This window comes from Lithobates pipiens, unplaced genomic scaffold, assembly GCF_037356315.1.
Source record: "Lithobates pipiens isolate NorthernLeopardFrog02 unplaced genomic scaffold, aLitPip1_a1.2 Scaffold_23, whole genome shotgun sequence".
Lineage (NCBI taxonomy): Eukaryota > Metazoa > Chordata > Amphibia > Anura > Ranidae > Lithobates > Lithobates pipiens.
Window position 1 is genome coordinate 277,165,619 of NW_027507785.1, and position 22,598 is coordinate 277,188,216.

Here is a 22,598-nt window from a genome sequence, read left to right on the forward strand (position 1 = left end):
CTTGCTATTCTAGTGGAATTGGTTGTCACTGATTTGTGCATTCCCTCCTATTTGACCTGCATCCACAACTTCTTCACAGGATCGAGCAGGAAGGGAAGCCGTTGATTCTTGTAACCACAGCAAGGTCCAGGAAATCTCGGTATGCAGAGATCGTAGAGATGGCAGTATGGAACCCATAGAACCTACCTTCGTGGCCAGATCTTCTCTCGCAGGATCCGAAGTTCCATTCTACTTTACAAACGATAAATTTAACAGTTTGGCTATTGAGGCCCACTCTGAAGAAACGTGGGCTGACAGGTTTGGTAGTTTTCTACCTTGATTTATGCAGAGCCAGCCTCCATTATATATTAGGGAGTCTGGAAAACATATGTCTCCTGGTGTGAAACCATTAGCTGCACCCCAGGAAATAAGTCTAGGTAGAATCCTTGATTTTTTTCTGCACATGGGGTGAGAAATAGAGCTGGGCTTGAGTGCTTTCTAAGGGCAGGTCTCGGCCTTATCGGTATTAATTCAACAACCACTTTCTTCGCATTCTTTGGTCCATAACTTTATTCAGGGGGGGGGTAACTTGGCTTAATCTCCAGTTAAGTGAACCCTTGGGACTTGAATTTAGTTTTGTGTCGGCATTACAAAACAGCCTTTTTTGGGCCAATACGACATATTCCCTTTTTTGACAAGGAAACTATTTTTTCTGGTAACCATATCAAAGAGTATTAGCATTGGCTGCTCTTTCTTGTAAAGAGCCATATTTTTGTTGTTCACAAGGATGAGGTAGTATTGCGTTCTCATCCTAACCTTTTTCCAAAGGTAGTATCAGGTTTTTATCTAAACTAGGATATTGTTCTACCGTCCTTTTTTCCAGAACCCTGTTCTTTGGAAGGAAAGTCGCTACATTTTTTTGATGTGGTGAGAGCAGTCAATGTCTACTTAACCACTTTAAGATCGGGCCTCTTTTTTTAGAATGGGTGTTTACAAGCTAAAAACTGTTTTTTTTTTTTTTGCTATTACTTAGAACCACCAAACATTATACATTTTGTTTTTTAACATCCTAGAGAATAAAATGGCGGTCGTTGCAATACTTTCTGTCACACCGTATTTGCGCAGCGGTCTTACAAGCGCACTTTTTTTTTTTTATTAAAAATAAGACAACAGTAAAGTTAGCCCAATTTTTTGTTATATTGTGAAAGATAATGTTACGCCGAGTAAATTTATACCCAACATGTCACGCTTCAAAATTGAGCCGCTCGTGGAATGGCAACAAACTTTTACCCTTAAAAATCTCCATAGGCTACATTTTAAAAATTCTACCGGTTGCATGTTTTGCGTTACAGAGGAGGTCTGGGGCTAGAATTATTGCTCTCGCTCTACCGATCACGGCGATACCTCACATGTGGTTTGAACACTGTTTTCATATTTGAGACACTACTCACATATGCATTCGCTTCTGCACGTGAGCTTGGGGGGACGGGGTGCGTTTACATTTTTCTATTTTTTTTATTTTACCTTTTCATTTTTATTTTTGCACTGTTTAAAAAAAAAAAAAGTGTCACAGCATCGAAATCTACTATTCTTAATAGAGTTGACAAGTAATTGTTCAAGCTCATGGTTAAAGAGGTGGATTCCACCCTCTCAAATCAAAACACACTCCTCTAGGGCTGTTAGGGCTTCCTGGGCAGTGCATCACCAAGCCTTCATGGCTCAAATCTGTAAGGCCGCAACTTGGTCTTTAGTCTATACATTTACCAGATTCTATTAAATAGATGTAAAAGTCCATGAGGATATCACCTTTGGGCGTATTGTACTGCAGGCTGCAGTATAAGTCCTCTAGTCTCTTAGTGCCCTACTTTTGTTGTGTCTCCCTCCGTTCAGTTGTTATGGGACAACTTCTATTGCTCTGTGTCCCAAGATGATTCACACATTAAATGATGTGTATAAATAGATTAGGTCCATGGTCTCTACCATGTTAGCTTGCCAACATGTTTCGCAACATAAATTGCTTCCTCAGGACATACTTGGTAGGTGCTGCTTGATCTTGAAAACCAGGTATGGGGTGACACAACACACAACAGACTGGGTGCTGATTTAGTCCATTCACGGATCAAATTGAAATATTGAAGGCATAAAGTTCTCCTGGGTTACACCCTGCACAGGGGAAGGAAAAGAGGGATCCAACCCCTAGAGCGACCAAGTGAATCAATAATAGTGAAGTAAAATAATTCACTATAAACTCAGTACCAAACGTAAACAGGTCAATTAGACAATTTTACTGGAGATTATCATGAATATCTCTCAAGCCTGAAGTTGAACCCTTTCATACAGTATTTTACACCCCTCACATTTTTGTAAATATTTTATTATATCTTTTCATGTGACAAAACTGAAGAAATTACACTTTGCTACAATGTAAAGTAGTGAGTGTACAGCTTGTATAACAGTGTAGATTTTCTGTCCCCTCAAAACAACTCAACACACAGCCATTAATGTCTAAATCGCTGACAACAAAAGTGAGTACACCCCCAAAGTGAAAATGTCCAAATTGAGCCCAAAGTGTCAATATTTTGTGTGGCCACCATTATTTTCCAGCACTGCCTTAACCCACTTGGGCATGGTGTTCACCAGAGCTTCACAGGTTGCCACTGGAGTCCTCTTCCACTCCTCCATGACGACATCACAGATCTGGTGGATGTTAGAGACCTTGCGCTGCTCCACTTTAAGTTTGAGGATGCCCAACAAATGCTCAATAGGGTTTAGGTCTGGAGACATGCTTGGCCAGTCCATCACCTTTTACCCTCAGCTTCTTTAGCAAGACAGTAGTCATCTTGGAGGTGTGTTTGGGGTCATTATGTTGGAATACTGCCCTGCGGCCCAGTCTCTGAAGGGAGGGGATCATGCTCTGGTTCAGTATGTCACAGTACATGTTGGCATTCATGGTTCCCTCAATGAACTGTAGCTCCCCAGTGCCGGCAGCACTCTTACTGCCCCAGACCATGACACTTCCACTGCCATGCTTGACTTTAGGCAAGACACGCTTGTCTTTGTACTCCTCACCTGGTTGCTGCCACACACGCTTGACACCATCTGAACCAAATACGTTTATCTTGGTCTCATCAGACCACAGGACATGGTTCCAGTAATCCATATCCTTAGTCTGCTTGTCTTCAGCAAACTATTTGTGGGCTTTCTTGTGCATCATCTTTAGAAGAGGCTTCCTTCTGGAATGAAAGCCATGCAGACCAATTTGATGCAGTGTGTGGCGTATGGTCTGAGCACTGACAGGCTGACCACCCCACCCCTTCAACCTCTGCAGCAATGCTGGCAGCACTCATATGTCAATTTCCCAAAGACAAATCTGGATATGATGCTGAGCATGTGCACTTAACTTCTTTGGTCGACCATGGCGAGGCCTGTTCTGAGTGGAACGTGTCCTGTTAAACCACTGTATGGTCTTGGTCACTGTGCTGCAGCTCAGTTTCAGGGTCTTGGCAAAGCTTTTATAGCCTAGGCCATCTTTATTTAGAGCAATAATTCATTTTTTCAGATCCTCAGAGAGATCTTTGCCATGAGGTGCCATGTTTAACTTCCAGTGACCAGTATTATTATTATTATTCAGGATTTATATAGCGCCAACAGTTTGCGCAGCGCTTTACAATATGAGGGCAGACAGTACACTTACAATACAAATCAATACAGGAGGGATCAGAGGGCCCTGCTCGTTAGAGCTTACAGTATGAGAGACTGAGAGCAATAACACCAAATTTAACACACTTGCTCCCCATTCACACCTGAGACTTTGTAACACTAATGAGTCACATGACACCGGGGAGGGAAAACGGCTTATTTGGCCCAAATTGGACATTTTCGTTTTCAGGGGTGTACTCACTTTTGTTGCCAGCGGTTTAGACATTAATGGCTGTGTGTTGAGTTGTTTTGAGGGGACAGCAAATTTACTTTGTTATCCAAGCTGTACACTCACTACTTTACATTGTAGCAAAGTGTCATTTCTTCAGTGTTATCACATGAAAAGATATAATAAAATATTTACAAAAAATGTGAGGGGTGTACTCACTTTTGTGAGATGTGTGTATATATACCTGTATATCAAGCCAAATGGCCAGTCAATCGGGAGAAGCCTTCTGTGGGATATCCCTTGCCTGGAGACTCGCTAATATAGCCAGAGCCAACCCTGGTAGGGTGACGGATACCTTAGAGGAACTCAAAAAATGGGTGTCCCCAGAATTAATAATAATATTACTTTTTAGAAGAGCTGGGCAAGGCTCAAAGCTCCATTGGCTTTTTGTGGCTGTCTGTATTCCCCTAATGCTAGCATTAGATTGTGTAATTGAATTGCCCAGTCATCCTATGGAGTGCTGCAGTAAACTGTATCCATGATGTAAATACAGACACATAATACTCCTGTAATTTAAGAAACAGAAATGTATATAACATCAGCTGTCAGCACTCTTACTAACCTAAAGAATGGCAGGCTGCGTCTTCTGATACCCCCGTGTCACCTTACATCCATGTCTCTTCTTCTTCATCACCTTTAAATGATATTTAATAAAACATTTACTGCATGTCCTGCTCCCAAAGTCCTAACTAACCTCCTACAATGTCTGTATTCCGCTCTACATTTCCAGCATTTTAGAGCTTTTACATAAAAAATATGTCAGTGTTTTATACTCCTTTTTATAAAGAAAGGTCACAACTTGTTTACATCATTTTTCAGTATCTGTTTAGTCTTTATTTTAGCAATAAATTATTGATACAAAAGTGCTCAGCATTCAAAGCATGCTAATTCTAAAGATAATCCTTATAGGAAAGCCCAATACAAACTGCATATTTATTGCCAGCCAGTATATAACTGGCTAAAGTCAGCCATAGACGGATCGAAATTCCGGCCGAATTTCGATCCATCTACAGGTGGGCTTGTTGTACTGAAGTTAATCTATCGATCGACTTCGGTACAATCAGCTTGTCGGAGTATTTTTTTTTTTTTTGTACAATTACTGCTGCAGGTTATAGCCAATGCAGTAATCTTATCTGATGGCCAGGAACTTTCCACTGTCAGAATACAATAGACTTCAAGACTGAATGAATGTGTTGATCCCCATATGCAAACAATTTTCTTTTCTTCAAATCGTAGTTCAAGGAAAGAAAATTGCTTAATATTTGGCAAGCCTTATGCCCTGTACACTAATATATACTAAATATGTAGTAAGTTATGTTTACCTAATAAAAAATAAGTAAAAAGTGTTTTTTGTTTTTTTTGTCAAGATACTGCCAGCTTCTCGTATTTCTCTAAGAATAAAATAAGAATTAAAGCTTTGTTCCAGGAATTCAGCCACTTTTGTAAAAAGTGAAGGCACACTATGATTTAAAGTGGGGTGCCCCTAAAAAAAAAAAAAATACTGCAGCTGCATGACTTTTAATAATCGGACACTTACCTGTCCCAGGGTCCAGCAATGCGGGGGAACGAAGCCCCCCCTCGTTCCCCGCTCCGCTCGCGGCACCATCATTCGTACTGTGGGCACCCAGCCGTGGCTTCACAGCCAGGCACCCACTGCGCATGCACGAGCGGCACAGGGCGCCTTGATACGCCGCGCAGTCACCTGGGACACATGACAGGTCCCAGGTGACTGTGAGGCACGAGGGGAAGTGATGTCACCAGCCCGGGCAAGGAAGAAGGCAGATTACGAGGAACCCCCTAGCAACAGGTATTTAGAGGCAAGTAAAAAAAAGTTTTTTTCCAATAATTTTTTTTTATTTTTAAGAATTTTAAAAATTTTTTTTTTTGGTGGCAACACCACTTTAAGTCAAAGGAGGTGCATGACATCTCCTGGGCTTAGCTCTATTATTTATATGTGACAGGTTAATGGCTTTGCCAAAGCATACACTGACACTCGGATCTGTGGGAGAAAAGAGAGCCGCAAACAAAGCAGCTATGCCTACACCTCCCTTCTGCTGCCCATTCACAGAAGCCTTTGTATTTTGTGAATGAGCCCACATAATACAAATGGTTCTGTGATTTGGCAGCAGTAGGGGAGGAGCAAGCACAGCAACCTTTACAACCTGTTTAAGAACCAGACAAGGTTTTCTAACTTTACCTAACTGTACAATCAGTGCCTGAGAGCAGTTGGCCAGAGATGTGAGAGTCATTCCATTCCTTTGAAAACAGCCAGACTGGGTGACTATAATCTCATGTCTGTGACCAGTTTGATACTTTAACCTATTCATAACATATTGAAGGAGGATTGCTATCCCATTGGATTATAAATAAATATAGCAAAGCTACCTTAATGATTAGACAAGCCTTTCTCAAAAAGGGTTCCATGGTACCTTGGGGTTCCACCAGATGTTGCTAGGAGTTCTGTGAACAGTGAGGAATTGTGGTGTGATGTCCTACTGGCTATAAATGTATGTAGACAATTTTCCACTGACATCCAGGGGGTGACTTATGAAAGCGTGGGTTGAACGGGTGCACCTCTAAACTTGACACATTTTTTTTACGCTGGTTCGTCTTCATGTTTTTATTAAGGAGATTTGCACACAGGTCATGTTAGCATGTTACATTGCCAACATGTGACATGCACCTTGTTAAAATTCTGTAAAAAGACGCTCGATCCTCCAGCTCCTCCTGCATGTGATTTCCTTGGGCTAGCTTTTGCTTTTAAAGGGGAACTCCACACTCCATTATCCAATGCTCTTGTCTCCCCCTCTAACCCCTTAGATTTCCATGGGCTAACTTTTTTGCTTTTAAAGGGAAACTCCACACTCTAATCTATTCTCCAAAGGCTGGGGGCTGCCTTCACCAATTCAAATCACATCCTTTTTCAGAGCATACACTAGGGCTAGCTAGGAAAGGGGCAAGAAGAGTGATCGCCCAACCCCCTCCTGAACCATACAAGGTCACATGCACTCAACATAGCTGGCTGCCTTTGGGGCATGTTGGACTCAGCCCAATACCAACCACAAAGCACCCTGTACCTGAATATGGGAACAAGGTGGTTGACTTTTGGGCTTCCTGAGCCCCTCCTGCCCCCAAGCATCCACCCCCCTTTCATGGCCTGGCCTGCTGGGTGTTCGGCTAGGGGTTTGTTAGTGTGTGGGAGGGGCACAATATTTTTATCGCTTGGGGTGGTATTTTTTACGTTTTGGGTTCTCATTTTAAGCCTTGACAGACCCAAATGGCCTGGTATGCATTGGGGGGGGGGGGGGGGGGGCAGGCTATTTATTTTTGTTTTAGGTTAAAATATTGCAGCTGTAATGTAGATTTGCAAATTTTCTTGAAACCCGTACATCTTTGAAGCAGCATTATGCATACATGCTACAGATGCACCAGTTTACAGGCAGAGTAAGCCCCCCCCCAGTTACTAGCTAATTTTGCGTTTTTTATAGGCAATTCTCCTTGTTTCGTTTTTTGTTTTGTTTTTTGGGGTTGTCCAAATTCATGACATTGACATTTTAAGGCCAATAACTAGAATATAAGCCAGCCAAGTGGGGACTCGCAAAATTATTAAATTAAAGTTAGTTCTCATAAGCTGCAATGGTATTTGTTGTATAGCTTTTGTCCGTGTTAGGCTCTTTGTTTGCACCCCTGGACTGGGGGGTGTTTGTCCCATCTGTAATTTTTTAGCATGCTGGATGACGTGCTTAACTTTGGAAAGGGGGTGGCTTATTTTGTGCTAGCTGCATTTGGGTTGTTCTGAGCATGCTCAGGGACTTTGTTTTTTTGCTGTGGCTTTTGGCTTGTGAAATGCATTTGGGTTGGTCTGGACATGCTCAGGGACTTACATTTTTTATTTTATTTTTTTGTGTGTGAACAGCACTTGGATTTGTCTGGGCATGCTCAGACAGTGTGTTTTTATTTTCTCTTTGTATTTTGTTTGTCTTTGCAAAACAGATGTGTTTTAGAGCAATTTTTTTTTACTTTTCTTTTTTTGGGGGGGTGGGAGGGGATATTTTTCACTGAAATATTTTTGCTGTTGTCAATCTGTATTTTTAGTTTCACTTTGATTTAGTTGTGCTGCACTATTGTTCAAAATCTTCCTCAAGCTTTTGTGACTACTAAATGTTTAAATCCTTAATAGACTGTCCGTTTGTGGGTGCAGTCCTTTTAACTCCTGTTAATTTCCTCTGCAAAATGGTCAGACCTAAAACCATATTTTGTTAGTGTCTCAAATTAAAATACATGTGTTTTTTGCTTTCCTTGCTCTTTTCCAAGTCCTGTTTTGTGGACCAATAAAATTTGTAGCAATTTTTTTGTTTTATGTCTTTTGGTAATAATTTAATTTGCAGATGCATGCTCAATCCAAGTAATGCATTTTACACTCCCCCCACACAATTTTCATGCAACAGCAGCTTAACTAGGCTTATTGGCATGGCAAAACAAAAAAAGGTGTGATTTGTCTAAAATCTATTTTCCTGATGCCTTCATGGTAGCATATGCATGTGTATGCTGCCATTTATAGGCACCAGGAAAGGAAAATTACAGAGAGGTAAGTATTCTATTCTCCATTAGCACAGTGGTTCTCAGCCTCAGTCCTCAAGTACCCCTGACAGGACCTGTTTTGGGAATTTATCTTGGCTAAATAGCTGTCCAAAATACCAAGCCATTGACTCTGTTTTAAAGCACCTGTGCAAGATGAAGGTAAACCTGCAAACATGACCTGTTGGGGGTACTTGAGGACAGGGTTAAGAACCACTGATTTAGAGCACCAAGCTAAAATCTAGCTCAAGGCAATCCTATTCTAATTGTGGGCATTCGAGGGAAACCAAGTGAGTGTTAGAACCCCTGCTTGTCTTTTTTTTAGGTTGGGCTTTCTGTCCCTTTTCTGAAAATTGGCTTCACTTCCTGTCACATAGCCAAACAGGAAGTAAGGGTAAAACCCTACCAATGTCTTTTCTTGGGGGGGGGGGGGGAACACAGGTCAATCTAACTAGTGTCCTCATTAGGCAAATTGCACTGTAGCACTTTGTTGTGTACACCCCCAAATTATTAGGTATTTTGGGGTTTATTAAAGGCAAATCCACTCTGAAATACAACTGTACTCGCTGTAAATCCGAGGGAAAGCACTGGTGATTTCATCATCCAATCGCGTAGAAGCAACGATGCTGTTTTTTTATTCTCCTTGCATGTCCCCCTCGGATCTCCAGCAACTGCACTTCCAAGTGCACTTGTAGTGCAAAGTGGATTTGACTTTAGTAAATAAACCACTAAGTCCAAGATGCCTAATAATTTGGGGTGTACACAGCAAAATGCTAGAGTGCAATTTTCCTAATGGGGAAACTATTTAGATTGAGCTGTGTGACCCCAAGGAAAGACATTGGTAGGGTTTTACCTTCACTTTTCTTCTACATATTTTTGGTTAAAAAAAAATATAAAAATATCACAATAAGCGTATATTGATTGGTTTGCACAAAAGTTATAGCGTCTACAAAATAGGGGATATATTTATGGCATTTTTATAATTGTTTTTGTTTTTACTAGTAATGGTAGCAATCTGCATTTTTTTTTTTTATCGGGACTGCAATATTGCGGCAGACAAATTGGACACTCTTGACACATTTTTGGGACTATTGACAATTTTACAGCGATCAGTGCTATAAAAATGCACTGATTTACTGTATAAATGTCACTGGCAGTGAAGGAATTAACACTAGGGGGCGATCAATGGGCTAACTGTGTTTCCTAAGAGGAGAGAAAGATTGGAGTTCATAGTATGAACACACGATCTGTCACTACTCCCCTGAGAGAACCGGGATTCGTGTGTTTACTCACAAAAATCCCGGTTCTTGCTCTGTCATAAGCGATCGCGGGTGCCCGGCGGGCACGCGCTGCGGGCATGTGCGCCCTTAGTGGCCGAAAAGAGAAGCAATGTAAGCCACCATCGTTTGGCCCAGCCGTGCCATTCTGCCGCAGTAAAACTACGGCGGCTGGTCGGCGAGCAGTTAAGATGGGCATGCACTATGCAATCTGATTGGCCAATCTCTGTACAACTTAATATTTAGGCAAAATAAGTAATAGGTAGACCCAATTGAATAATTAATTAAAAATATAGGAAATAAAACAGGCTCTTGCACTAAATCTAATTTATTTAAAATCTAACTGATTGCAGTGTACGGACACCTTTAAAGATCAAGATCTGAAAATATACATTTATTGGGTTTAGAAACACTTCTCTGTTCTTTGTAATGTATTGAAAGATTTTGGTAAAAAAAAGAAAAAAAAAACACATTTCAAAGATATATTAGAAGTGATAGGAATGAGATTAGCATTGAAAGGGTTAATTAACTGAGAATACCTACTCATTTCCTAACAGGATACATCCAATGAGATGAAATTAACCAATTGCAGTTTACATATGCGGGTATTTATTATCGTTATTTGCACTTCAACGTGTGGCGGTTCACACGTTCAAATAATTACTTTTCCCACGCATAAATTAATATATGAACTGGTGCAGTGCCCTCTTCTTAGTAAATCCCCCCGTCACTTCTAATCTGATCACCAACATAAAAGGGTATTATACTGTTTACCAGTATAAGGTGCAGTTTTCCAATGGGTGACCCACACTGAACGCCATTGTAAGGGGACATGTTTCCTCTGACTTCTAATGGAAGGGAGTGCAATTTTTCTAGCCATTATTATTATTATTAACACTATTTAATTTTTTTATTTTTTTAGGAATAACACTGAAAAGAATTTCGTTTTTTTTTTTTAAGGGGGGTGGGGGGCAGTGTAACATGACCCCTGGGTGTCTATACTCTAGGTACACCACATTCTTTATTTAAAACTTTCTACAATTCATTGATATTAGTTTTAGCAGGGGCTCCCTGAGGCCTGATGGTTATTTCAAGGGGTTCTCAAATGCTGGATTACACTATAAATATGTATAATAAAGACATATCATTTTCCACATCCCATTAGTAATGGATATGTCTGTTATTATAGATCTATGAACATGGTCTGATGTCACAGTATATAACATGCTGGAGAGAAGGAGACTCTGTATCATGGAGGGGACCATTTGGAGGCTTCCCGTACAAACCCAAAATGGTGAGGTACAAAGCTTCTCATGCACAAGGTGCTTTATAACTTTCATGTACAACTTTATAATTTGGTCTAATTTGTTGAATATTTTAGCCAATTAGGTGCTATTATTATTATTATTTTTTTTTAATTACTGTATTTATCGGTGTATAACATGCGCACGCATATAACACGCACCCCAATTTTAGGAGGGAAGTTTAAGGGAAAAAAATGGACATTTTAAATAAAGAACTTTGAAGAAAAATTAGGGTCACAACTTATCAATGCACCCTGCTCAGTGCCCATCTGCAGCCTCTAAATTGCTCATCAGTGCACCCTGCTCAGTGCCCATCTGCAGCCTCTAAATTGCTCATCAGTGCACCCTGCTCAGTGCCCATCTGCAGCCTCTAAATTGCTCATCAGTGCACCCTGCTCAGTGCCCATCTGCAGCCTCTAAATTGCTCATCAGTGCACCCTGCTCAGTGCCCATCTGCAGCCTCTAAATTGCTCATCAATGCAACCTGCTCAGTGCCCATCTGCAGCCTATAAATTGACCAACAATGCACCCTGCTCAGTGCCCATCTGCAGCCTCTAAATTGCCCATCAATGCACCCTGCTCAGTGCCCATCTGCAGCCTCTAAATTGCCCATCAATGCACCCTGCTCAGTGCCCATCTGCAGCCTCTAAATTGCTCATCAATGCAACCTGCTCAGTGCCCATCTGCAGCCTATAAATTGACCAACAATGCACCCTGCTCAGTGCCCATCTGCAGCCTCTAAATTGCTCATCAATGCACCCTGCTCAGTGCCCACCTGTAGCCTCTAAATTGCCCATCAATGCACCCTGCTCAGTGTCCATCTGCAGCCTATAAATTGACCAAAAATGCAGCCTGTTCAGTGCCCATCTGCAGCCTCACCTTTCCCATCATTGCAGCCTCGCCCAATGTTGGATTATCCCTGCTGTCTCTGAGGGAAGAGGAGGAGTGAGCGCCGCTGAATTACACAGAGCCGCAATCTCCTGTGTACCCAGCGCTCCGTCACTCACAGCCACGCCTCCTGGCCCTGCTCAAATGATAGACGGAACAGTGGTCCAATGCGGGGCCAGGAGGCGTGGCTGTGAGTGACGGAGCGCCGGGTACACAGGAGATCACAGCTCTATGTAATTCAGCCGCGATCACCCCTCTTTCCTCAGAGACAGCAGAGATCGGTGTATAACACGCACCCACGATTTCCCCCTGATTTTAAGGGGGAAAAAAGTGCAGCGTGTTATATGCCGATAAATATGGTAATTAAACCATTAATTGAAATATGCAAAGAAGTCACTTTGTTGGGATTCAACTCCCAACTAAATTATTTTTGCAGTCCATAAATTACTGTCAGGGGCTGTATGTAAACACTCACTAGTTAGGAGACAGACCAGCAATTCTTCCATGGGACTTTTCAAAAGAACAATGGCATGCTTAGGTAGCTGCATATATTTAAATGGTTATTACAGAAAGCATATATACTGATCAGCCGTAACATTAGGATGACCCACCTAAGATTGAGTATGTCTTATTTTTTTGTTGCCAAATCAGTCCCTTTAGCCACCAAAACATCGACCGGTTGCAGCTTGGACACCACTAGAGCTCTGAGGGTATGTTGTGATATCTGGAACTATTCAGTATCAGATCCTTTAAGTCCTGTAAGTTGCCAGATGAGGTCTGCATGGATCGGACTTCTTTTTCCAGCACATCCCACAGATGTTTGATGGATTGAGATTTGGAGAATTTGGAGGTCAAGTCAACACCTTAAACTTGTTGCTGGAGAAACATCCACATGAATGGCAGGGCTGAGGTTTCCTAGATGAACAGTGCCCAAAGCATCACACTGCTTCTGTCAGCTTGCCTTCTTCCCATACTGCAACCTGTTGCCATCTCTCCCCCACTTAAGTTGCGCACACGCACTGCATGATGTAAAAGTGATCACCTGTCGGTGATCCTAATGTTATGGCTGATTGGTGTATATGGGCCTTTATAGCACTTTTGACTCAGGATCATGGTTTTGAATGTTCTCTATGTATTTGAGTGACTTTCCTTTAAAGAAGAATTGTCTTTACAATTTTTTACACTGTCCTGCCCCTACATGGGACAGAGTGAAGTAGTACTTTATCCTATGTTACAGATGTTCTCTGTCATGCTTTGCATTATACATACTGTATATTACTATATACAGTGCCTTGAAAATTCACACCCCTTGACATTTTCCACATTTTGTCATGTTACAACCAAAAACGTAAATGTATTTTATTGGCATTCTATGTGATAGACCAACACAAAGTGGCACATAATTGTGAAGCGAAAGGAAAATGATAAATGGTTTTCAATATTTTTTTCAAATAAATGTGTGAAAAGTGTGGCGTGCATTTGTATTCAGCCCCCGAGGCAATACTTTGTAGAACCACCTTTCACTGCAATTACAGCTTTGCACATCTAGAGAGTGAAATTTGTGCCCATTCTTCTTTGCAAAATAGCTCAAGCTGTCAGATTGGATGGAGAGTGTCTGAACAGCAATTTTCAAGTCCTGCCACAGATTCTCCATTGGATTTAGGTCTGGACTTTGACTGGGCCATTCTAACACATGAATATGCTTTGATCAAAACCATTCCATTGTAGCTCTGGCTGTATGTTTAGGGCTGTTGTCCTGCTGGAAGGTGAACCTCCACCCCAGTCTCAAGTCTTTTGCAGACTCTAACAGGTTTTCTTCTAAGATTGCCCTGTATTTGGTACCATCCATCTTCTCATCAACTCTAATCAGCTTCCCTGTCCTTGCTGAAGAAAAGCAACCCCACAACATGATGCTGCCACCACCATGTTTCACAGAGGGGTTGGTGTGTTCAGGGTGATGTGCAGTGTTAGCTTTCCTTCACACATAGTTTTGTGCTTTTAGGTCAAAAAGTTCAATTTTGGTCTCATTTGACCAGAGCACCTTCTTCTACATGTTTGCTGTGTCCCCCACATGGCTTTTTCACAAAATAATATTACCAGGTTATTTCTCACACACAGCATATGCATACCACAAATTCCACCCCAAAACACATTTTACTACTCCTCCTGAGTATGGTGATACCACATGTGTGAGACTTTTACACAGCATGGCCACGTACAGAGGCCCAACATGCAGGGAGCGCCATCAGACATTCTAGGATCATAAATTACACACATAATTTCTTGACTACCTCTTTCACTTTTGAAGGCCCTGGAGCACCAGAACAATGGAAATGCCCCAAAAATGACCACATTTTGGAAAGAAAACTCCCCAAAGTATAATCTGTGAAGTATAATGAGTCTTTTGAACGTGTCATTTTTTTATACAAGTTTTTGGAAAATGTGGAAAGAAAAAGAAAATGCATTTTTTTTTTTTTTACACAAAGTTGTCGGTTTATACAATATTTCTAACACATAGCATGTACATACCAAAAATTACACCCCAAAATAGATTCTCCTACTCCTCCTGAGTACGTTGATACCACATGTGGGAGACTTTTTCACAGCTTGACCACATACAGAGGCCCAACATGCAGGGAGCGCCATCAGGTGTGCTGGGGAGATAAATTTCAAATCTAATTTGACCACCTATTACACTTTTGTGAGGCACTGTAGTGGCATGGATGCACATGAATGGGGACAGATGAGCCATGGATGGAGATGGCTGAGCATGGTTGAGTATGGATGGGGGTGGATGGGATGGCTGAGCATGGATGGATGTATGTATGGATGGATGAGCCCCCGATTTGGCACAGATCAGCGCTGTGGGCACTACATATCCACTCCGCTTACACTGTACTAATCGGTACAGAGAGGGGAGAGAGGAACCGGACATGACACAGGTTTGTTTACAAGTCATCGCCCCGTCATTTGACGGAGTGATCATGTGGTAAACAGCCGGTGTCAGTGGCCCTTTTAACATAATCTGGGATGCTCTGGGTCTTCGCGGAAGCGCATTTTTAGGAGGACGTCATAGTACATCCTCCCAGAGTTATTGAGCCACGTTTATAGCTGTCATTCAGCTATAGCACGGTTGTTAACTGGTTAAACCTCCACTTTTATCCCTGACATGTCTGGTGTGTTTCTTGGCCTTCATGATGCTGTTTGTTCACTAAGGTTCTCTAACTAAGCTCTGAGGGCTTCACAGAACAGCTGTATTTATACTGAAAATAAATTGCACGCAGGTGGACTCTATTTACTATTTAGGTGACTTATGAAGGCAATTGATTCCACTAGATTTTAGTTAGGAGTATCAGAGTAAAGGGGGAATGAATACAAATGCACGCCACACTTTTCAGATATTTATTTGGTGAAAATTTTTGAAAAACATTTATAATTTTTCTTGCACTTTACAATTATGTGGCACTTTTCGTATTACATTTCTATATTGGTTGGGAGGTATAATAATATTAAGGAGAGGTGGTGCAGCACTTAGAAAATAAATTAGTCCAAAGAAAGTCAATCCAGAGATGGCGTTCAACACACGTCACATCATAGGTGGTTATCAGAAGGTAGAAGAGGGGGAAACCATCAGCGGCACCCAATAACACAGCCACTTACCCTTCTTAATGGACCCTCATCACAAAGGTCACATGAGCATTGGATAATAAAGGACGCCCTTCAATCTCCACACATCTCAATCAGAACAAGCAAACAGGAATGCAGATATAAACACCCCGGTCTCCGCTTTCCTTCCCCTGGTACTCCGGCAGTGCCCACCATAGATTAATCCATCCCATGAAATTGCAAAGCGATATACCTCATGGTGCAGTATTTCCAAATATGTTTATTAGATTAAAAAGAAATACACTCACATTCTCCGCATAAAACAAGCTATGTTGAATGTAAACATCCAGTGTTCCCCACAAGCAAGATGGCCACCGCATCCCGGCATACACCAGCGTCACCTTGCCGACTCCTCCCTATGTATTTCGTCATAGGTTGACGTTGTCAGGGGTATCTATGGTGGTCACTGCCGGAGTACCAGGAGAAGGAAAGCGGAGACCGGGGTGTTTATATCTGCATTCCTGTTTTCCTGCCCTGATTGAGATGTGTGGAGATTGAAAGGTGTTCTTTATTATCCAATACTCATGTGACTTTTGTGATGAGGCTCCATTAAGGAGGGCAAGTGGCTGTGTTATCTGGGTTTCCCCCTCTTTTACCTTCTGATAACCATCTTGATGTGAAGTGTGTTGAACACCATCTTTGGATTGACTTGCTGTGGGCTCATTTATTTTTTAAAAGCTGCAGCACCTCTCTATAATCTTTATATTAGTGTTCATCAATATTGTGCTAGCTGCTTTTTATCTTATTATATTATTATATTCGTTTTTAGTTGTGTATATAAGAGCAGCAGTTATCTATTTTTTATAATAAAATAAATGTTTCATCATGTAGTATTTTCTTTAGGCCTATTCTTTACATCCAGTGGGCGTTAATGGATGATGGGATATGTAGTAGTATAGTCAAATACAGACATTTCCTCTCATCTTTCAAAATTAGACCAGCTGGCTTGGAAACAGATGTTTTGTAATATCTTAAAATCAAAAGCTTGAAAAAAAAAAGAACAAAAAGTGCTAAACCCTTGCAATACATCAGATGTTTTTTCTAGAGTTTCACTTTACGTGTTCTTTTTGTATTTCGTAGTTTGGCGAGCTGCTTATGCTCTGCTCAGGAACCGGACTGGCCCCAATGATACCAATCCTGACTTCTGTCACTGACAATGAAGACGATGAGACCTTCGTCACACTAGTTGTTTGTTTCAGGACTTTCAAACACATCTACATGAAGAATTTTTTGCAGGAACAAGCACGATTCTGGAATATCAGACTGTTTTATGTCTTTAGTCAGGTCAGTATTTATGGTTCGGTTTTAGATGTTGGGTTACCTTCACACACATCTGGTCATTTGAAATGAGCCTGTACTCAGATGCTGCATTATTCTGCCAGTCTTAAAGTGGTTGTAAACTCTCCCCCACAACTTTGTTCCATGTAAATCAGCATAAAAAACCCTAATGAACACTGTTTATAGACATCTCCTTACTTGCTTAGTGTTGTTGTAATCCTTTTTGTTCTTTAGAATGACGTCACTGAGCATGCCCAGATCTCCCCTGATTTACAGCACACTCTCTATGTGCTTATCTATCTGTTATCAGGACTTCCTACGGCACACAACACTGATATCCCAGGAGACTTCATAATCACTCAGAGCTTCCTCCTACACACCATGTGACCTCACATGCAGTGTAAAGCAGGGCATGGGACAGCATTACTACAGACTTATCAGCTGAAGCTGATAGGACTCACATAGGCAAACACTAGGTAATCAGCACAAGTAAATACTATGAAATAAAACAAGTCAGCTGTGAACAGGGAAGCAGGGTTGCAATAGAAACGTTGGATTGAGAAGGAGGCTTGGTTAACAGTATAGGAAGTGCTCAATGTAAGGGAGGAAATACACTCCACTGTGGACTCAGAAAACAATGGTGCTGCCTAACCCCTGGAAACAAGTTGTTTAAAGTTTCTTTAAACAGTAAGTAATATGCGATTTGGGCTGGATTACAGTGGCTATAGTCTGATAATTACTTATTATAATGGACTAAATGAAAAGAAGCATCAGAGTGGGAGAGTTTACCTCCTCTTTAATCAGTAGTAATTAGAGCTGCACAATTAATGGTCAAGAATCATGCGATCTTGACTAAAGTGTTTCACAATTCTTTCCATGCAAAGAAATCTCTCTGCTCTTCTGAAGCCACAGCCTTCAAAAGAAAGGAAGAGAAAAACTGGGCAGTTGCCAAGAATCAAAACATTCTTTATCAGTTGAACTTCAGTATAAACATTGTAACAATTTGTCAATGGAATAGACTGCGTGTAAGTAAAAAATGTTTAACCACTTAAACACTAAACATTTTTCTGACATTTGTTGGTTTCAAGTTAAAATCATTTTTTTTTGCTAGAAAATTACTTAGAACCCCCAAATTACTTAGAACCCCCAATTTGGAAAAAAATACTTTTAATGAATTAAAAAAAAAAAAAAAAAAACTAACCAATAGTGTTAGCCCATTTTTTTATTTTTTTTTGTATAATGTGAAAGATTTAACGTTGCGAGAATCGTGATCTTTTTATACTAAGTAAAAAAATCGTGATTCTCATTTTGGCCAGAATCGTGCAGCTCTAGTAGTAATGTTTTCCCTGCAGAAATCACTGCTTTGGTGAGAGTCTCAAGACCAAAATCCGGATCAGTGATCACATGATCGCTACCGTAGAGGGGCATGAAATCCTGATGTTAAAGCAGAACCTTCAGTAATTTTTTCATCTTTTCATCTATCAAATCTTCTGCCCTAGTTGTTTAAATTTTGGATAGTAAAACATTTTTTTTCTGCCAGTAAATACCTTATACAGTCCACTTTCTGATTCGTGTCAGGTAAAAAGCCTAGGCTTATGTCAGCATGCACAGCTCTCTCTCTCTCTCTCTCTCTCTCTCTCTCTCTCTCTCTCTCTCTCTCTCTCGAGAGAGAGAGAGAGAGAGAGAGAGAGAGAGAGAGAGAGAGAGAGAGATTGCCAGGATGGGAGGGGTCATAAGAGGGCCAATGAGAGCTGCAGAGCTGGAGGAGTGCCTCTGTGTAAATCCAGGAAGTGAACAGGCAGCAGATTCAGCTTAAAATGGATGCAGCCAGACTTAGTGGAGGGAGATTTCTGCAGCATATTTGGCAAGTAGAGAATCACAGTATATATAAAATAATATGAAAAGTGGTTGGAGAGAAGCTTCAAAATGGCAAAGATGTTTTTATTACAAATGATGTGAGCAGAATGCAGTTCCTCTTTAATTGTATCTGAGCACTACAAACCAAAAAAAGCTATTTAATCAATTTGTAACATTTTAACCACTTTAATAACGGGCACTTATACACCTTCCTGCCCAGACCAGTTTTCAGCTTTCAGCGCTGTCGCACTTTGAATGACAATTGTGCAGTCATGCTACACTGCACCCAAACTCAATTTTTATAATTTTGTTCCCACAAATAGCGCTTTCTTTTGGTGGTATTTGATCACCTCTGGGATCTTTATTTTCTGCTAAACAAATAAAAAAAGACTGAAAATTTTGAAATGTTTTGTTTCTGTTACAAAATGTTGTGAATAAGTACATTTTCTCCTTCACTGATGGGCACTGATAAGGCGGCACCGATGGGCACTGATGAGGTGGCACCAATGAGGTGGCATTGATGGGCACTAACAGGCGGCACTGAGAGGGGCACTAATAGGCGGCACTGATAGGCAGCACTGATGGGTACACATAGGTTGCACTGATAGGATGGCACTGATAGGTGGCATGGATGGGCACTGATAGGTGGCATGGATGGGCACTGATAGGTGGGACTGATGTACACTAATAGATGGTACTGGTGGATGCCAATCAGTGCCAAACAATAATGCCTGCCAATCAGTGATGTCCAATGTGGGCACTGATTGGCATCCATTGTGGGCACTGGCATCCCTGGTGGTCTAGGGTGGCATACCTGGTGGTGACTTCCCTGTTGGTCCTGGTGGTGTCCAGGGTGGGCAACCTCGGGGGGGGGGCTGCGCTGCTAATCAATCAGTGCAGACCCCCCCCATCAGAGAAGCAGCCAATCGGCTCTCCTCTACTCACGTCTGACAGACGCGAGTGAGGAAAAGCCAATCAACGGCTCTTCCTGTTTACATTGTGATCAGCCGTGATTGGACATGGCTGATCATGTGGTAAAGAGTCTCCGTCAGAGATCGCTGCGATGCGTGCTCCCAGGGGTGCGCAGCGGCTTGATATCCTGGCGTCCGGTCAGGATATCAATACCACCGTCATTTTGCTATATGGCGGGTGGTAAGTGGTTAAAGCACGCCCCCACATCCATCCATGTCGCTGTGCTTTATTTTGTTAATAAGTCACTGCGAAAAACACCCCCTTAGCATCTCTACCCCCAGCTACCTTGAGTAAGGGCAGTTGATTAATGTGCCATTTATTTCCTGGAATCTATCTGCTCTTAGGTCAGGCATACAGGAAGGAGGGTGTGCGTAGCTGAGAAAGCCCCTCCTCCAGATGAAAGAAGAAAATGCCATGAAGACTCCTGGGATGTATGACATCATTTTGGCCTAGACCAGAAACCATGAAGCATCTGAAGAAATGTAAAAACAAAAAGTTTAGAACTAATCAATATATACTATACCTTCCTTTATGTTTACTATTGCTAGCAGCAAAGGGATTAAAATAGTTAATGTTGATTGGAAGAGTTTAGTTCCAGTAGAGGCAACCAGTCAGCTTTTGCTGAATAGTTCTCCTCCCCTCTGGCTGAGACCATACACAATGTACAAATATCTACTCTGCCAACTCTAGTCATTCTTATATTTTAATGTTGGATAGATTTCTAAAAAGTAAATACTGATGGCAGATTTTTTTTATTGCTTTCTCCTCATTGGAGAGATTTCACCTCACTTCCTGTCCCTCTGACAGCCAGTGATAGGACAGAATATAAGGGAAGCACTTACCACATTATCAGGACTGGTAATCACAAAGAACCATAATAACTTGACAAAGGTTCCCTTTCTTATTGTACTGAAAAAAATGGGTTTATTTGCAGTCCGAATCACCACTGGAGAGTATTCTCATCATTTCCTGTCCCGACAGGGAAAATGTCTCCAACAGGGGCACAGAATGGACTAAAAACTGTACAGGGGATTCTATGCTTTAACCAGTCTATGCAGTTTTGTCTTCGTTTGGCTTTAAAGAGACCCTGTCACCACCTAAAAAACTGCCGGTAGACCTACAGAACAACTATTTTTAAAATCTTACTTGCAGTGTTTTTTTTATCCCATTATTGTTTTGTGTTTTTTTTTTTTTTTTGTTTTTTGTCAATTTTTTATAAATTTTTATTGAAAAAGTAAAGAGATCATTTAGCATGTACTATCACTACAAGTGTGCAAGAAAGGTTGACATTGAACAGTCAATGCAGCTTATACAGGACCACATGCTAATCATCTTTGGATAGTATGGTATAGTTTTTAGTGGTCCACTTTTGGAATAATTCAGCTCCTGTAAAGTAGTCTCAGTGATAGGGGTGAAAGGTTAGCGAGGTTCAGGTAGTTGAGGGTGGCAGGAGCTGTTGGAGCTGTTATGCCGCGTACACACAACCTGACTTTTTGACAGCAAAGGTCTGACGGAACGAGTCCGTCGGACAATTCCATCTTGTGTAGGACCCATCGGACCTTTACTTGCCAAAAATCCGGCGGACTTTAGAAATAGAAGATGTTTTAAATTTTTCCACCGGAACTCCTCCGGACCGAGAAATCCGCTCGTCTGTATGCTAGTCCGATGGACGAAAACCGACGCTAGGGCAGCTATTGGCTACTGGCTATGAACTTCCTTATTCTAGTCCAGTCGTGCGTCATCACGTTCGAATCCGTCAGACTTTGGTGTGATTGTGTGTGACCAAGTCCGTTCATTCAGAAAGTCAGTAGGAACTCCGCCGAAAGTCCATCGGAAAGACCGTCAGACCTAGTCCCTCAAAGTCCGGTCGTGTGTACGCGGCATAAGCTGACCAAGTTATGAAAGAGGTCATGATGGTTTATGTGTAAGAATGGCGGGGGATTATGTTGGGGGTAATTGGTTTAGGTAGGTTTGTATGGGAAGATGCAGTCTTGAGGGGAAGGGAGAGGTGGGCTCAGGTGTCCTTAGGAGGGTTATGACAGGAGCAGGTTCTCCAATGCCAATTACCAGCTTCCCCATAAACATTTTTATTACCTTGACATGCATGTAAACTTGCTTGGGAAATTTGCCCATTTCAGAAAGTTTTAATTTACTATACCAGTCCCCTCCCTCCTTGCATGCCATAGCCATCTACACTTCTGGGAGTGTCTAATTTCTATCTGTGCTGACCCAGCTCCTATGCCCCTCCCTTTAGCTCCCTTCATAACCTTTTATGTAGCAGCTAGGGGAGGAGTGAAATAGAATACTATAATGTCATTTTAGTGACGGCTCTTAGTCTGCTGGAGATGCTGATATCACAACCAAGATGGCAGTGCCCAGCAGCAGTCTCAGGGCTTTTGAATGTCTACACAAAGGAAACTTTTTTTTACAGGTAAAGGACATACATAAAGCACAATAAATGCACTTATTATTACTATACACAATTTATATAGCGCTAACAATTTCTACGCAGTGCTTTACAATGTATAAGGGGGGACAACACAATGACAGTACAATACAAAAGGGACAGGAGGGCCCTGCACGTAGAGCTTATGTTCTAAAGGGAGGGGGTGGTACAAAAGGTAATAGCTGCAGAGAATGCTTTGATTGGGGTGTTATGGGAACATTGTTGATTAACCACTTGCCGATCACTGCACGCTGTTATACATCAACACAATGGCAGCGGTGGGCAAATGGGCGTACCTGTATGTCCCCTTTAAGAGGTGGGTATAGCAGGCGCCCGCCCACCTCGTGACCGCGCCCTCGACGTTCGCCAGTCTCTTGGTGATCATGTCGCAGAGCCACAGAACAAGGAATTTCCCCCTTCTGCCA

The 22,598-nt window shown here is 41.7% G+C and overlaps 1 protein-coding gene across 4 annotated transcripts in view; it reads left to right on the forward strand.

The window, feature by feature from the left end:
* CYB5RL (cytochrome b5 reductase like) overlaps nucleotides 1–22,598 on the forward strand; it is a 63,863-nt gene that overhangs the window by 11,417 nt on the left and 29,848 nt on the right. For 3 of the 4 annotated variants that reach the window (XM_077453279.1, XM_077453281.1, XM_077453278.1), the window contains 2 exons: nucleotides 10,952–11,056; nucleotides 16,701–16,904. In XM_077453279.1, the coding sequence (XP_077309405.1) occupies nucleotides 10,952–11,056; nucleotides 16,701–16,904 (309 nt within the window). The remainder of the gene's footprint in view (nucleotides 1–10,951; nucleotides 11,057–16,700; nucleotides 16,905–22,598) is intronic. The other variant, XM_077453280.1, reaches the window with a different exon arrangement.